This window comes from Phacochoerus africanus, chromosome 14, assembly GCF_016906955.1.
Source record: "Phacochoerus africanus isolate WHEZ1 chromosome 14, ROS_Pafr_v1, whole genome shotgun sequence".
Lineage (NCBI taxonomy): Eukaryota > Metazoa > Chordata > Mammalia > Artiodactyla > Suidae > Phacochoerus > Phacochoerus africanus.
Window position 1 is genome coordinate 49,805,152 of NC_062557.1, and position 17,162 is coordinate 49,822,313.

General features: G+C 58.5%; 1 protein-coding gene across 3 annotated transcripts in view; it reads left to right on the plus strand.

Moving 5' to 3' along the window:
- Positions 1 to 17,162, plus strand: part of SPNS2 (SPNS lysolipid transporter 2, sphingosine-1-phosphate) — a 44,688-nt gene that overhangs the window by 12,649 nt on the left and 14,877 nt on the right. For all 3 annotated transcript variants that reach the window (XR_007131933.1, XR_007131932.1, XM_047758496.1), the window contains exon 2: positions 9,989 to 10,054. Coding sequence is in view for 1 of the 3 variants with exons in the window: in XM_047758496.1 (XP_047614452.1) it covers positions 9,989 to 10,054 (66 nt within the window). In the remaining 2 variants the exon portion in view is untranslated. The remainder of the gene's footprint in view (positions 1 to 9,988; positions 10,055 to 17,162) is intronic.

Consider the following 17,162-nt stretch of genomic DNA (forward strand, 5'->3'; position numbering starts at 1 on the left):
TGGGCTCCCATTCTTCCGTCTGTAAAGTAGAAGCAGGGCTGACGGTGTAGGTGGCAAAATTCTGTTCCTGGAACCTGGCCCAGCAAGAGGGAGCTGGCACCAGCCCTGTTCATAGGATGACTATTTGAGAGCTGAGATCCTCCCCCAACTTCTCTGGGGGCTTCTATTCCCTTTCTGAGACTGATTTTTCTTCCCTTTGATCCAGTCCCCCTGGCAGACCAGGCTTGAAATTGGGCGGGGCAGGGGCTGGTGAGGAGAGGCGGAGTCCTGCCCTGGGGGAGTCCTTTTCTGCCAAAGAAGCTGAGACCGGTATCCATGGCAACTGCTCACTAACACAAACCCAGAAGGAGAGAGGAGCACAGGGACCAAGCACAGGCCTGGCAGAGGCCGAGGGCTTCCCCAAACACCTGAGCTGGGTGCAGGAGGGGCTGCCAGGCCAGGCCCCTTGGCTCTTTTTCTGTCTGCTTGTTTGAGCCTGTCCGGAGCTGACAGTTGGAGAAACAGAGGCCCCCCACTTTTGACAGTGTCACCTGGGTATGTAGAAGCCACGTCAGGCCCCAAGCTCCATGGCTATCTTTGTGGATAAGGATAATCAGCACCACTCCCGCTCTGCCCCCTCAGGTGGCTTTGTCCCCTTAGGGGGCCCTGACCTGGCCATAGCCGTGTCAGCACTACGTAAGGCCTGCAGGGCGGGGTGTCCCATGGCCACATTCCAGAATGCCTGTCTGGTAGGTCAGCGCCCAGGTGCACCGCTGGGCCAGCCTGAAATGCCATCAACCTAATGACTAACCAGCAGCAGCCCATTTTCTGGCTCTGTCTTCCTCCTCAGCCACCTTCTAGCTGGTTCTGTCAGCACCTCCACTGGGCCATTGACCTGCTAGAGAAGTGCCCTGAAACTCACTGCCTTGGTCTGGGATTCAGAGCCAGTGACTGGCCTGGCCTGTGCCTTAGTTTCCCGCTTTGGGCCTGGGGCAGGAAGGCTGCAGGCTGCAGGCTGCAGGGTGCAGCCTGGCCTGAGAGCGAGGCTGCCTGGGTCAGAGCTGCTCAGAGGAGGAGTTCCCGTCCCTTCCCCAGGCAGGAAATGGCTTTTGTTTCTGTTGGGGTGTGGGGGCCAGAAATCCTAATGGTAGAAGGGGCATGAGAGCAAAGGAGACAAAGAGGACGCTGCTTTTTTTTTTTTTTTTTTTGGCTTTTTAGGGCCATACCTGCAGCATATGGTAGTTCCCAGGCTGGGGGTTGAATCGGAGCTGCAGCTGCCGGCCTACACCACAGCCACAGCAAGACAGGATCCTAGCTGTGTCTGCGACCTACACCACAGTTCATGGCAACACAGGATTCTTTTTTTTTTTTTGTCTTTTTGCCATTTCTTGGACCACTCCTGCGGCATGTGGAGTTTCCCAGGCTAGGGGTCAAATCGGAGCTGTAGCCACTGGCCTACACCAGAGCCACAGCAACACAGGATCTGAGCCGCGTCTGCAACCTACGCCACAGGTCACGGCAACTCCAGATCCTTAACCCGTTGAGCAAGGCCAGGGATCGAACCCGCAACCTCATGGTTCCTAGTTGGATTCGTTAACCACTGTGCCACGACGGGAACTCTGGAATTCTTAACCCACTGAATGAGGCCAGGGATTGAAGCTACGTCCTCATGGATGCTAGGCGGGTTCGTTACCACTGAGCCACAACGGGAACTCCCAAGGCAACACTGTCTTGATTGCCAGATTCTTGGGGCTAGGCTCCTTGTTGGCCCCTGAATGTCCCCTGGGCTAAGCTTCCTGCTCCTGCTTTTGCTAGAATTGCTGTGTGACCCGAGATAGATCCTGACTCTCTCTCAGCCCCGAATCCGCGGTAGATAATTTTGTTCCTGGGGTCAGGGTCTTGCTCCCAAGGGCAGTGTGGGGCACGTGACTTGGTCTCAGGGACGCTTATCTGCTGCACCCTGGCTCTGCTGCACCCCCCTTTTCCAGGATACCAGGGATGTTCCCCAGTTGCTCCAGCAGCCAACCTTTAGTTTTTGCTGATAGGTCTCAGGGGTGCCTCTGTCCGCCTTCCAAGAAGTCTTCCCGACATGCTCCCGCTCTGTCCCACGTCCATCACAGCCCCTACGCCTGTATAGGGTGGCAGTTTCTCTCCAGCCTCAAGGGGGATGAGTCTGCTTATCCCTGTGGCCTCATTATGGGTGGGGCGCCGGCACAGGTTTGGCCCTTGGGGGCCGACTGAGCATCAGAATTGAGTTGGCTCTGCCTTGCCTGACCCCGAAGCCCCTCCTCCTGGGCTGAAGGGGCCTCGGTAGGGTTGGACCATCTCGGGCAAGGACCCGGCCCCCAGAGCTGAGGCTGAGGCTTCTCCTGTCGTGTTCAGTGCTGCCCTTTTGCCCCAACCAGGCACTCAATGAGCGGCAGGCCTTGCGCCTCTGGGAAGGAAGTGGGGACCGTGGTTCGTGTGGACCCTGGGGCTGGCCCCAGGTCGCACGGGGAGGTGGCACGCAGGCGAACGCCAGTTGCCTCTGGGCCTGGCCCTCTCTTGGCAGCTGTGGGGTTGGTGAAAGGAGCCCTAGGGAAGCTATGGCCCAGGCAGGTGCATTTATATTGGAGGCAGAAATACAAGGAGTGATGCACTGGAGGCTTAGAGGTTAGGGTTGGGGTCCCGGGCCCTTGCTTTGTCTTTGGTTCTCTGCCCCCATGGAGACCTTGCTGGGGCCTCCCTCCCCCGACCTGAGAGCCCTCTGGAGTCTTCACGGCCCTTTCGCTGCCCAGCGTGGGTTCGCCAAATGGGGTCCCGGGCCTCCAGGAGCACAGTTAGGCTTTGTAAACTGTGAAGGGCTGTGCCTGGGGTGGGTATTACCTGGTCACACACTGTATCTAGCACCCAGGTGAGGGCGGTTGGTGTGGATGTTGAGGGGGGCTGGCTGCAGCCTCTTTTCTGGTGTTTTGGGGGGTGAGGTGGGCACACAGGATGGGTGTGGGAGCTTGGAGGCCAGCTCAGCCCAGCTCCTGCCTGGCTCTGCAGCCTGTTTCCCTCACTTTCTGAATCTCAATTTTCTTCTTTTTTTTTTTTTTCATTTTTACGGCCACCTCTGTGGCATATGGAGGCTCCCAGGCTAGGGGTCAAATTGGAGCTGCAGGCCTATAGCACAGCCACAGCCACAGCCACGCAGGATCTGAGCTACATCTGTGATCTACGCTAACGCTTTCAACAACGCTGGGAACTTAACCCACTGAGCGAGGCCAGGGATCGAACCCACATCCTTATGGACACTGTGTCAGGTTCTTAACCTGTTGAGCCACAGGAACTGAATCACAATTTTTCTGTCTGAGAAGTGGGAGCAGGAGTCGCTGGCTGCCTTGGCCGCTGAGGCAGCGCATGGGGAGAAGGCCGATGGTCATGGGCTGGAGCCACTCCATTCTGAGGTCTCTTATCTGCCCGCACCCCCTCTCCCCCCATACCCTGGCTTTATCCTGGGTCTCTGGCCACAGAGGCCACACCTTCCATGGGTCATGATAAGGGTGTGGCCACCTTGTCTCGGGCCCCTGGTGGTCTTGGGAGTCCCTGAGCCAGCACAGGGCCGGGGAGGCTAAGATGGGGAAGGAGTGGCCGTGCAAAGCCCCCAAATTGCTAAGGCCGAGTCTGGTTCCAGGAAAGCTGGCCCCAAATGATAGACCAGAACCACAGGCCAGAGGCCCGGCTGCCTGTCCCCGCCCACTCCGGGCAGAGAGGCTCGGGGTGGGGGGAGGGCTCTCCCTCTGGGGATGGTTCTGCTCTGGGGCGTGGTCTGCGGGCAGGGCTTTGGGTAGGGAGGGGTGTTCTGGGGCGCTCTTCACAAGGACAGGTTTGGCATCCAGGTCTTCCAGGGAGGGGCTGGGGCCTCTCTGAGGGGCTGAGGCTACGGGTCCACGCGGAGATGACCGGTGAGGTTTCTTGACATTGATGACCCAGATTTGTAGGCTGACGTGGGAGTAGGAGGGGTGGCATAGGTGGAACAAACTCCATTAAGAGTTAGGATGGATCCAGGGCTGTGTGGGGTTTGAGTCTCACTCAGAGAGGTGACCTGAGGCTCAGGGGACGGGCCAGATCCTCCTGGGGGGCCGCTCAGCTTGTCCCTGGGGCAGGATCTTGCCTCTTGGAAGCTCTGGGACAGGTGGACATGAGGGTGCCTGACAGCCTGGGTCCCTAGCTAAGGCACTGCCTTGGCTGGTCCCCTTGGGCTCCGGAGGGGAGCTGTGGGTGCTGGCAGGGCCAGGCTGTGGTTTCTTAGCCTTAGCCATCCTCATCCAGAGCCAGGTCAGCAGAGCCAGGCCCTCAGGCCTCTGTAATTACCAGGGCGGGAGCTGCAGTCCAGCATTGGAGCAGGGGTGAGACTTCCAGAGCGAGCCAGCTCTGAGGCCTCCCCATGGGGGCCAGGGTCCCTCCAAGAGGGACCAGCCAATGGCAGCCCTTGTCCATCCCTTCAGATCCCTAGATTCTATCTTTCCAGGCATCCACCCCCATTTCGGAGAAAACACTGAGGCGGGAGTTCCCATTGTTCTTCCATCACAGCAGGGGCTCTTGACCCATGAGTTAATGATCTATGATGATGTTTAGAACATTTGTTGACTACCTACTATGTGCCAGGCACCATTCTTACATGGATTAACCCGTTTAAACCTCACAATAACCATATGAATCAGATCGTAAAACTGATCCTTGTTGCCGAGGAGGAAACCGGCACCGAGAGGTTAAGTAACTTGACAAAGGTCACACAGCAGGGAAGGTAGAAAAGCCAGGATTAGAACTCAGACGGTCTGGCTCTGCAGCCATGTTCTTGGGAATTCAGCTCTGCTTCCTGCTGCTCTGCGACAAGCAGTGTAAAAGTGGGGTGACGAGCTTAAGCACCAGGTGGCCTGCCCTGGATGATGAGGCAGAAAGAGACCTCAGGATCATGTGGTCCCATTATATACATGAGGCTGGTCTAAACTGAGGGCCCCTTAAGGAGGGGCTCTCTTACACCTTGGCCGTTTTAAAGACCCTGTGACATCAGCAGATTGGAATCTGGACCTGGCTCCTCCCTGGGCCACTGTGGGGCCAGCGTGATGGGGGATCACGCTGAGTATCTGTGACCAGCCAGCTGGGTGAGTAGGGCCAGATTCCTTCCAGCTCTGGGGGTGCCTTTGAGGATCCAGGCACCTCTTCAACAAAAGCCCCAGAGGAGGGAGTTGGGGGGTCACCCTGGTACATGTGACCTTGGATCTGGGTCTGGACGAGGCGGATCTTAGCAAGTGAGATGAACAGCCCAGGGAGACGGCCTGGCCGTAGTCAAGGCTGGGAGGCCTGTGGGCTGTGCTGCGTGAGTCACGGGGGCCTGGGCAGTGTGTTAATAGATTCCTGGCTCTCGCTTCTAGACAGGGGGATTGTGCAGATCTGGAGCGTGGAGGTCTCAAATGCTAGAAGGAGTCCGGGCTTAATTTGGGTGGCACTGGGGAGCCACCAAGCATGACTGGGCAGCCATGCTCAATAAGCTAATTTGGTTACACTCTCAGGATAGTGTCTGGTGTTACATGTTAATACCCATATGATCGTTGCTTTAAGCCGTGGCACTGCTGAACCGGTGGCCTGGGCCAGTAGATTTTGAAGAACGCACAGGTGACTCTGAGCCCTAGCCAGAGGTGACAACCACAGGGCCATGGCCTTAGCTCCTTGAGGCCAGAAACTTTCTTATGGTCTCTGAAGCCCTAGCCTAGGACTTAGCAGGAGCTTGCTAAGTTCTTATGAGCTCAGGCTGCAGGAGGGATGCTGGATGGTGGGGAGAGGCTGGAGGCAGGGAGCCCAGGGAAGAGGCCAGATGGTTGGTCTTCTGGTCCCAGATGGAATCACTGGGGCCCATTCACGGGAGGGGAGAGGGGCGTCACGGCCGACTCCCAGGTGGCTGGCCTGGGGAGCGGACCAGGTGGTGGAGCCGTGAGTCCAGGGGGCTGGGACACTGAGGGATGAGAGAGCCTGCGGGGTGGAGCCACCAGCAGGTGGTTGGCTTCAGGGGGTGATGGAGATAAGGCCCTTGCATTGCGGAGGCGTGAGACATCTTTTAAGGTCTTCAGCTGTGAAGGCATGGGCGGCAGGGGTAGAGGCAGGGGCGGCGGGGGTAGAGGCAGGGCCGCCGCCTGCAGGGACAAGGCAGGAATGCTTTGACCAGCAGGATAAGAGCGACGTGAACATGTGTGTGGGCTGATGTGCAGGAGACAGACGTAAGGGAGAGGCTGACAGCACGGCTCGAGCCAGCGGCTGGCTCAGGGCAAGCTCCCCAGGAGGCGGGAGGGGCAGCTGGCCTTGGACAAGAGGCGAGCCCCTTGGAGGCTCAGGAGGGGTGTAATTAAGGTCAACGGGGAAGAAGATTCAGGTGCTCCTGCTTTTCCAGAATGTCTTCTTGGCCCGGGAAGGAGGACCCTGTGGGCAGAGGAAGATTGTGGCTGTGGATTTGGGGTGACTGCCTGGAGAGGCCTGGAGCAGGAGCGGTGGGCGTGGGACCGAGGAGGGCTGTGTGGGGTGGGGGAGCCCCACCTTGCCTGCCCCAGGCTGGTGGGGCTGGTGGAGTGGGCTTGGTCTGTGCTGCAGGAGGCTGCTCCTGGGCATGAGGCCCATCCTGTGACCCACTAAACCTCAGCCTCCAGGAAAGAGGCTAAAAATAAGGCTGTGGTGAAGAAGGGAGGGGGCGTATGGGTCCAAGGCGGCCTGGAGCCCAGAGGAAAATCTGAGCCGCCCGGCTGGGCTGCTGTGTGACACACGCTTCCCGTGCCAGCGGCCAGTGGGATCTCAGCCGCCTGTGGCTGTGGCCCTTTCCAGGCCTTGAAGAGGGAAAACAACCCAGAAAGCCAGGCAAGGCCCGACCTAGGGTCTTACAGCCCACAGGAGGCCCTGTTCCTTGGAAGAATTTCTCTGACCTTCTGCCTGGAACACAGGCCTTGGACCCATGACTCGGCTGCAGGGCAGTTGGGGTGGGGGCATCCAAAGCTTCCTGTACCTTGGGATCTAGACTGCTTAGGGAGAGTCTAGACTCCAAGGATATAGAGAAATATTCCCCCCCCTTGCTAGGAACTCTGTGCAGTGGAGGAAGTCATGGGAGGCTTCCTGGAGGCAGAGGCAAATGCTGGACCTTAAAGTCATGGATGGGAGACTGTGTCCAGTCAGGTGGCTAGGATGTGCCTCTGGGAGGAAGCAAGAGGGTTTTGATCTGCTATGGACACATGCCACCTTCACGATGGCCATTTTGGTGTGGCCTCCGTCCCAGAAGGGGGGCCTATGGTTACTGCAGATCCACGCCCTCCTCTGGGCTGTGGATGGAGACTCGCAGTGCAGGGCCCCCTATCATCTCCTGACTCTACCCATCCTTCCATCTACCCAACGCCTAAATTGTGACTGTCCCTGTCCTGGCTGCTGGAGCTGACTTGCTCTGGTCCCAGCTCTGGGGGGTCATGGTCTAGTGGGTGATGAGGCAGGCACCTGCCCACCCACCTAGTGTCCGCCCCACAGTCACTGCGGGCTGGCTGGACTCTGGGCCCTGGGCTGGGAGACAAGAGCAAAGCACGCAAGGCCTTGTGGCAGAAGAACAAGTTTGGTTTGGGGCAATAGACATGGTTTCTCATCTCCCCTCCAACATCTTTCATGCTGTATGACAGGTTATTTCATCTCCCGGAGCCTCAGTTTCCACGTATGTAAAATGGGGATGATGATCGTAGATCAGCCTGAGTAGAGGGACTAGAAATACCCTTTGTAGAGCCTCACACAGTACCTGGAACTTAGCAGGAATCTATAACTAGTGCCCCTTAGCTCCGGGCCACAGTGGGTCCCAGGAGCTCCTCTCCATGTCCCTCTGTATCTTCTCTGTAGAACAAACTAACCTGGTGTGACAAGTGCTGAAATAGGGATGGACAGGGGAGAGTGGGGGCAACTAATTTGTGGAGGTGGGTGGGAAGGGGAGAAATCAGGGAAGACTTCCCAGAAGAGGAGGCATCTCCACTCATCTTGAAGGAATGGCAGGAATTAGCTCAGCCCACAAATTTGAGCCAGTGTAAGAAGAGGAGGTGTGTGTTGTCAGGGTGGGGGGTTGCATGAGAACTTGGGGGTGGCTGGAGTATGGGTTGGGGGTAGTATCCTGACAAGTGAGGCTGGAGGGTGGGGTTAGCAGGGGGAATGTGCGGCCCCCTGGCCAGGTGAAGGCACTGCCTTCTCCCCGGAGCACTGGGGAGCCTCAGGTGATGGGGATGATGCGAGAGAAGGATGTGGTCAGAACCACACATTAGGAGGCTCCCGGGGCCCTGGCTCCGCACTGGGGATGGGCTGTGAGTATGGGTGGCTCCCAAGGTCAGGTCCAGCCGAGCCACCCACAGGTCCTGAGGGAACTCAGGGCCTCGGACACCACATCGTGGCCCCTTGGAGGTCCCACTTGGTGACCGTGCCATCCACAAGCCCAGGACCAGCCCCTGGCTTCTGCCTCCAAGGAAAGGTTGCAGCCCGCCCTGGTGATTAAGTCATTAACTGGGTCTCACACAGCCTCTTCATTATGGGTAATTATGGTGAATCCACTCTGGGTATTAACAAGGAGGAGACCAGCTTCTCCCGGCTGGCAGGCTGCTGCAACACCAGCCGGGCGGACCCTGCCGCCCAGGAAATCCCTCAGCATCCCAGCCCTGGGTCTCAGGTAGGGCGACAGCGGCCCTTCCATTCCCCCAGTACCCGATGGGACCCTCATACTGTGTTTGGAGATTCCACTTTCCCCCATTTCCCTGTCGTGCGACTTTGAACATGTGGCTTAACCCCCTGTGCCTCCGTTTCCTCGTCTACCCAGTGGGCCGATACCAGCCTATCAGAGGGTTGTCTGTGGCTTAAACGCAAAGAGCACCTCACGCTCAGGAAGACGAACCATCGGCATTTTAAATGCTGACGTCATCATCAGTATTATCAGCGTCATGCTGAATCGTCCTGGGAGTCCCCTGAGGGCAGGTCCTGGTCCCGTGCTTGGGGACTCCTGAGGCAGGCCCTGTCTCCTTCCTGCCCCATCCCTTCTCCGGGCAGACGTGCAGTGGTCAGGGGGGCTCTGGCTTGTTGGCCCAGCCTCCTTCTGTCCCAGATAAGCTGAGGAGGGGGCCCTGGGGCCGCGGGGCTGGAGGTTGTGCTTACTCAGGAGCCCTGGTTAAGTGCTGGGAGAGGTCAGAGGTTGCTGGCCTCCGTACGGCCATGGCGCTGTCGGCCCACAGCTGTCCGCAGTTTCTCTTTATTCTCCTTATTCCGCCCCCTTCGACACATAAAAGCCCTAATGGGCGCGCAGAGGTGCCTGGGAATGGGGAGGAGGGCGGAGATGGCCTCCAGGGCTCTCCTGCGCTCAAGAAGGCAGGCCTGGAGCTCCACCTGCTTCCCTCTGCCTCTTGGCTCCTGCCTGGGAGAAGTGGGGGGTCCTGGCTGCAGGTGAGCGGGGGTGGGGGAGTGGGGGATGTTGTGTTGCCTGCGGGCCCTCTCTGCCCTCTCCTTGGCCACATGGCTTCCTCTGCAGCTTTCAGTGGCTGCTCACCCACTCTCTGGGCTGCTGGCTTTGTGGTCCTCTCTGAGGGCAGGCTCACTGTCCGGGGTCCCAGCACCTCGTTAGGGGCTGGGCCGCAGGTGGGCAAGAGGCCCAGGCTGGCAGCAGGAGGCATGGCTTCCCCACCAGGCAACGTGACCACGGGGGAGCCTTGCCTGTCTGTGCCTTGGGTGCCCCGTCGCTGGCCGAGTGAGGGGTGGGGTCCTATCCCCAGGGTGAGCACGGGAGGCCCGGGGGGGACAGGGTGGGAACTTGGTGTCCAAGATGCCCTAGTGGCCTGGCTACACTGGGCAGGGTGTAGTTCTCTAGATAGGGCCAGGCTGGGCTCTGCAAGGTGCACGGAGGTCTTCGCTGAGGCTGGGGGTCCCCTCGGTGGGGTGGCGGGGTTGGGGGCTCCCAGGCGGCCCAAGTCGGCAGCGAGCACCCTCTGTTTTCTCCTCCCAGGCGTCCTCCTGGACATCCAGCAGCACTTCGGGGTCAAGGACCGTGGCGCCGGCTTGCTGCAGTCAGGTGAGGCCCATCTCCCCCCCTGACCCCCTGCCCGGGTCTCTACCTAGTGAGGCAGCTCTGCCCATCTCTTTCCTGGTCCTGACCCTCTGGAAAGAGCATGGGCTTTGTGTCCCGGCCCTGTGGTTGCCACTCACTCTGCTCCTGTTCTTGTAAAACAAATAACACCTGCCCTGAGGGGATTGTGGGTAAGCTGCAAGAATGCAGGCAACCTGGGAGCACCTCTCAGAGGCCAGAGCGGAAGACGCCACGTGCTCAGCTCCAGAGCCGTCTGCAAACCTAGGGCGGGAGCCTGAGGACCTGGGTCCTGGGCTGGGCCTGAGACTGAGGTTCATGGCCCCTCTCCCCTGGGACCCCAGCCTTGTGACTGGCGGGGAGGGGGGTGGGCAGTGCCTGAGGCCCCTGGACCAGGGCAGTGTGGCAGGTGATTAAGCAAATTCTAGCCTATCGGCCCCTCTCTCCAGAGTCCCTGTCCACTTTGTCCCTGTGCCACTCGCTCCATGGCCCTGTAGGACCTGCATTCCTGGCTCCCTGGCCCTCCCACTGGCTCTGGCTGTGCTGGCTGTGCCCTCAGTAGGACTCTTAGGCCTGGGCAGAGACTCAGAGCCAGTATTCTATCTCAAGGCTGGTCCTGACTCGACTGAGCTTGTTGTATAGCCAGTTCCCTTGGTCCTGGAGTCCAGCTGGCTGTGAGGCCCCATTAGGGGTAGGGGAGAAGGGCCGGGGTCTGCATTCCAGTCTGTGAACCCCTTCTCCTCGGCTCTCCGGGGAAGGAGGGGTGAAGCAAGCTGGCTCCATCAGGAACCTGCCTGACCTGTCTGGGTGACATTCCTGTATCCACAGTGCCAGTTTTCCTTGAGCCACAGCCACTCAGGCCCAGCGTCTGCCCTCATTTCCCCCTTGGGGTCTTTGGGGCTCAGAGGGGGGGCGACGGCTCTGAAGTTTAGTCCTAATACGTGAGGATTGACCGAGCTAGGACTGGGGCAAGGCTGTGGGGTCCAGCGCCTCTTAAGGGTAATGGCCATGTCCCTGCCCTGAAGACATCCCCTCCACCCGGGATGTGAGCCCAAGCCCCTCTGCAGGCTCCTCCCCTCTTGCTGGGCCTCCCTGGCTGGTCAGAGTCATCCTGCTCTGAGGCCTTGGACAGGTTCCTCCAGCCTCCTGGGCTCTTTGTGACCAGCACTTACAGCAGGGAGACAGGAGTACAGGCTGCTGAGCTGGGGAGGGCGGGGCAGGACAGGGGGAGCCTAGCTGCCCAGCCCCCTCTCTCCATGACCCCTGAGTCACCCGGGACCCAGCCCAAGGCTTGTCCCCCTTCTGGTCTTGGCATTGCTGACCGATCTGCCCTGGCCGTCTCCGTTCAACCCTCGCCAATGGAGATCAGGGCCAGTGCAGCTGCCCTGGGAGAGGGTGGGAGGGTCATAGCGCTGCCGCAGTTATGTCCCAAGCTGTGTCCTTCTTGGGTAAGAGAGCAGTCATAGCAGCCTCTCCTTATCCCTGGCGCCCTGGCCCAGGCGGACAAGTCACCCACAGCATCATCTTGCCTGAGCTCTTCAGCTCCCTTCGGTCAGCTTCACTTTCCAGGTGGAAGGACGAGGGCAGGAGAGGGGATGTGACTTGCTTAAGGTCTCATGGTGAGAGAGGAGCTGGCCTGGGAGGAGGACTTCCGCAGCTGGGGTCCTCCTGCTTGGGAGGGGCACAGAGGGCCACTGGATTGGCGGGGCTTATCCCGGGCGTCTGAGTGTCTGGCGTCTCCATGTTCTCAGGGTGGGTGCCCCTGGGCCAGGGTGAGAAGTCCCCATACTCTCTGAGATCCTGTAGTCATTACCCTCTGGCCCTCACCCTACCACCTACCTGGGCTGGGATGGCTCCCCTGAGGGTCCGCCCCCCTTTGGCCAACCGAGCCGAGAAGTCGGGTGAGCTAGACCAGGATGTGACTCAGTGGGCCACCAGGCAAATCACCTAATTGGCCTGAGCTCCAGGCACCTGTCTTGTCTCCAAGCCCCGATAAGGTTAAAGCCAGGGGAGGGAGCCAGCCAGGTGTCGAGTCTTGCCCAGATCAAAGGGCCGGGGCCGAGAGCTGGGTTGCCTGCTTATTTGTGGGCACCAGAGGCTGCTGAGCCAGGAGACAGGATGGGGGTGGCTGAGGATTCAGCCTGGGCCTGACCCTGCTGTTTCCCCCGGGGACCAGAGCAAGAAAGCTGGTTTGGAAAGAGCCTACTTTTGGCACCGCCTGCGGGCTGCTGCCAGCTCTGAGCTGGCCCCTGCAGTAGCTGTAGCTGAGCTTCTGTGAAAGCCCACAGCAGGAGCTCCCATCATGGCTCAGTGGTTAACGAACCCCACTGGTATCTATGAGATGCAGGTTTGATTCCTGGCCTCACTCAGTGGGTTAAGGATCCGGCATTGCTGTGGCTGTGGTGTAGGTTGCAGATGGGGCTCTGATCTGACCCCTAGCCTGGGAATTTCCATATGCTGCAGGTGTGGCCCTTAAAAAAAAAAAAAAAAGCCCACAGCAGGATTGCAGCTCTTGGGTCTTGCTGTTTTGGGAAATCGGGCTCCTGCAGCCTCCACCTAAAGGGGCAGCTGATGCCGAATCTATTGCTCTGCAGCCTCCTGTGCTGGGGTCTGCCAGGGACTCCGTCCTGCCCTCAGGTAGACGCCCTCTACTGATGGGAACAGATGGATCCAGTCCACACCCAGGGGGGGCTGTGAGAGCCCAGGGCAGGGTGGTGGTGATGGTGAGAGCAATGAGTGTGGACCTAGCTGTCCCTGGTGGCAAGGGAACACTTAGGTGGGGCTTTGAAGGATGAGTTAGAGTTTGCTCAGGGGAAAGGGCTTCCAGTCAGCTTGTCCATTTGTCAGATTTCCCTTCCTCCAAGCTGGATAAAACATGCCAAGAAAACATATTTCAGTTGCCTATAGCTGAGTTTGGAAGCTCAAGCTTGCAGGGACATTTCCAGAGGCTGCAAGCAAACGGTTGAACTCAAAAACAGGAGTGGGAGCTGATATGAGGCCAAGCGGGGGCTAGTGTATGTCTTAGAAGCTTGTTATAGTATATATAAATATTTATAGTCTTTCTAGGGCTGCACCTGCAGCATATGGAGGTTCCTAGGCTAGGGGTCGATTGGAGCTGTAGCTACAGGCCGAGCGGCATCTGCGACCTACACTCACAGCAATGCTGGATCCTGAGAGATGGCCTCTCAAATGCTGGATGCCATGAGCGTGGCCCTGGAAAAAGACCAAAAAAGGGACAGGGAGGCGTTCTCTTTGGTGCAGTGGGTTAAGAATCTGGTGGTGTCACTGTAGCGGCTTGGGTTGCTGCTGTGGCATGGGTTTGATTCCTGGCTCAGGAAAGGAGATTTTTTTTTTGCTTTTTAGGGCCATACCCACAAGCATATGGAGATTCTCAGGCTAGGGGTCGAATTGTAACTGCAGCTGCCAGCCTACACCACAGCCACAGCAACGTGGGATCCGAGCTGTGTCTGCAACCTACACCACAGTTCACGGCAACACCAGATCCTCAACCCACTGAGCGAGGCCAGGGATCGAACCCACAACCTCATGGTTCCTAGTCAGATTTGTTTCCACTGCACCACATTGGGAACTCTAAAAAAGATGTTTAAGAGACCTAAATTGGAAATTCTGGAAGTGAAAAATACAAGTATTAAAAAATGTAATAATTAGATGAGCAAACAAGTAGATTAGACCCAGCTGAAGAGAAAATAATCAAATTAGAAGCTAGATCTGAGGAAATCAGCATAAATGCAATTCAGGGGAAGGGTGCAGGGAGAGTGAAGTTTGTGGCATTGCTGGCTCTGGTGGTGTTTTGTTGGTAGTGGGCTGAGCTGTGGGGAGAGGAGGCTGGACAGCAGGCAGGGTCTGATGGAGAAAGGCATCTGAATTTTTGTCTTGAGGCGAGGTAGCCGGGAGCCAGAGAAGGTTTCGGAGCAGGGCAGGTCCCTGGAGGCTGTGTGCAGCATGAGATCCCCTCTGGGGTGGAGTGTGGGAATGGAGGGCAGAGGAAGCTGGAAGGCCACTCAGGGCTGGGCATCGTGGCATCATGAGGAAGTGCCAGGATTGGGGGTGGGGGCGGAGGGAGAGCGGGGACAGAGGAAGAGCCAGCTCAGACCGAAACCAGACGGTGCCTTTGCTCTGGGGCTGAGCCTCTTGGCCTTGCTCCCTCCCTGCTTCGTCCCGCCCAATAACACCCTCCCGCTTCAAAGACTCATGCTCTGAAGGCAAAGCTGGGCGGCCCCCAGGGCCCTCCCGTCAGAGGGATCCCCATGAAGGAGCCCGAGGGGCCACCCTAGGGTTTCCCTCTTCAAGGGAGCTGAAGGGCGGAGTAGCTGCCGTTCTTCGTGCAGGGAGTCTGAGCGTGGTGGGCTTCCAGGCCTCGCTGGGGCCAGGCGGTCCTGGGTCCTCCCTGTCATCTTGGCTGGCCTCCAGAGCCTGGCCCCCGCCTGCCCAAGGACCCTCCCTGCCCACAGGATGTGGAGGACGGCGAGGCAAATAACAAGCTGGCCGGATCTGGACTTTGTAAAAATAGCCCTGGTACAGCCCAGGCCGAGGTGGGGCTGGACATGGGGCAGCAAGGCTGCAGCGTGGGAGCCCCGGGCTCCCCCAGCACAGCTCCAGGACCAGCTCGTCAGCAGCCCCTGGGGGTTGGAGGTGGGGGTGGTATGTGGGGGCTGCCTGCCAGGGGCCGGGAGCTCTCGGCATGGGTGGTTCGGAGTCTGGGTGCTGATGGCCTCAGCGGGCCCACCGGGCGAAGGTCTTTGGCCAGCTTGCTGAGCCCTGGGGTGCCCGGGAGAGAAGGACTGTGCCTCAGGGGTGCTGTCCAAGCTCTGTCTCCCTGCTGACCTCTCTCTAGCCCTGGGATGAGGGGGCATCGTCCAGCAGGCAGAGGAGGGAGGGAGGCTCAGACCCAGCTTTTCCTGGTAGCGGGGGGCTCGGACTTCTCCCCCATGGCCCTGCCCCCCTGGCCTGGCGCCCGGCCCGCGGCTCCATTGTCCCAGACCTGTGGGCTCAGCACACGTGAGCTGAGCGAGGGCTTCCCCGCACCCCGACCACAGGATGTCCTCGTGCTGGAAAGGCCACCCCTGCCGGGACCAGGGGTGGGGCAGCCGGTCTGCCCAGCAAGCTCTCCTCTTGAACAAAGCCTGTGGGGTTGGGGGTGGTGGGTCCGGGAAGCTTCTAGCTCCGACTGGTCTTTATTTTCAGCAGAGCTGCCTGCTGGCCAGAGAAGCCTCTGGGCCCCCATCCGGGCCAAGGTTCACACATTCAGGCCTTTGCCTGTGCTGCTCCTTCTGCCAGGAACGTCCCCCTCCCGTCCCCCCCCTCCCCCCGCAGCTGCTGGTTTTGTGTGTTCAGCCCTGTCTGCTGGCCTGTGACATCCCCGAGGCCCAGGAGAGGTCCTCTCTCTTGTCTTTCCTGAGCAGAGGGGAGTGCTGTAAAGATAGATCGTGTCTGTCTCTCGACCTTGGACTCTTGTTCCCAAGGGGAGGACACAAAATGACAAGGGAGTCTGGGGTCAGGAGAGTCGCTGTGTCATCTTGGGCCCGTTCCTCTACCTTTCGGTGGCCCCAGGTGCAAAATAGGACAAATGGGAAAATTCAGGTTGGGACTCGGTGATCTTGGACGGGCTGGGATGGGGGTGGGGATGGGCTGTGGCCACTCGGATGGGAGGCCACCTCCAGTCCTGGATGGCACTGCCCACCCAGACAGGTAGGCAGAAAGCCAGCGAGGAGAGTGCCTGGGGGTGGGGGGTGGCTTTCCTGTTTCGCTGTGGACAGGAGGGGGCGGCTGGACCAGGGTGGCTACAGTCTGGCAGCTGCCTTGCTCGCCTCCTCCAGCCCCTCTGCACCCACCCTGTGGGGGGCTTGTCCAGTGCGCCCCTTCGAATGGGGAGATCGGTGTGCTGTGGCTCTCCACTGCCCCCTAACTAACTGCCAGACCTGGTCCTGGGGGTCACGGCCACATCTCCCCCCAGCGCTGCCACTCCCATCGCCTTCCCAGTCTGTGGCCTCACGCACCTTCTTGCTGTCCCCGACACATCCTGAGCTTTCTCTGACCTTTGGAACAGCAGCTGGGATTGTCGTCCTTCCCTGCCTGGCGGTCTGTAGTGTGATTTAGAGCAAGGCCTCTGGAGTCTGACAGACTGGGGTTTAAATTCTGGCTCAGCCACAACTAGCTATGTGATATCACTCCTTTTATGTAGCCTCTGTTGTGTCCTCTGTAAGATGACAAGAGTGAGAGTCAAATGAGATATTTGGTGCTTCTGTCCAGGGCACATCCCTGGGCCTTGTCTATGGTAGATGGTCCATAATGGCGACTGCAGTTATCATGAGCAATCAGCATTGTGCCTTACTAATTAATGAGTCTTGGAGTTATAAGTATAATTATACAGTCTTCTACGATTTGTCATTTATATTTCAGTCTGCTTGATTGTGAATATTATGGTAAACTCCTATGCAGCCTTCAATGCCCCGTGGTGCCATCACTGCCTCCATGAAGCCTCCCTTCACTGTCTTGGCAGGATTTGGCCCTCCTTCCTGGATCCTTGGCATTTTAACTCTTTAGCTGGGCACCCAGTGGACAGGGTTTCCTCTCCAGCCAGACAGGGGGCAGTGCCTATGCTGATTCCTTCTCCACCTAGAACAGACAGGCACAGAGGGAACACGTCTTCCTTCGCCCTCCCGTGTGTACGTCCTGAGGACACGAAACAACCTCTTTTCGGCCCTTATGCTGCTCTGATCTCAGGCAGGTCCTGGGAGACAGACCCAGCAGGAACAATTCTTTTTCTACACAGGAGGAAATAGTTTCTACCTTGCTAATCTAAACAAGGGCCCAGGGTTGGCCAAGGCTGACCCACTCTGGGCAGGGCGTGGCGTTAAAGCACCTTACAAGCTTGATCTCACCCAGTGCTCTGAGCAAGCACGGAGTTGCTATTTTTATCTTCCTTTTACAGATGAGGAAGTTGGCACGCTGGGGCTGGCTTAGATGGGCTCCCGAGAGCTGATTGTTAAATTTTCAGGAATTGTGTGAGCTGCTTGTTAAGCGCAACCGTTATTAAAAGCTAAATTATAGAAACGTACAATTACACAACTTATAC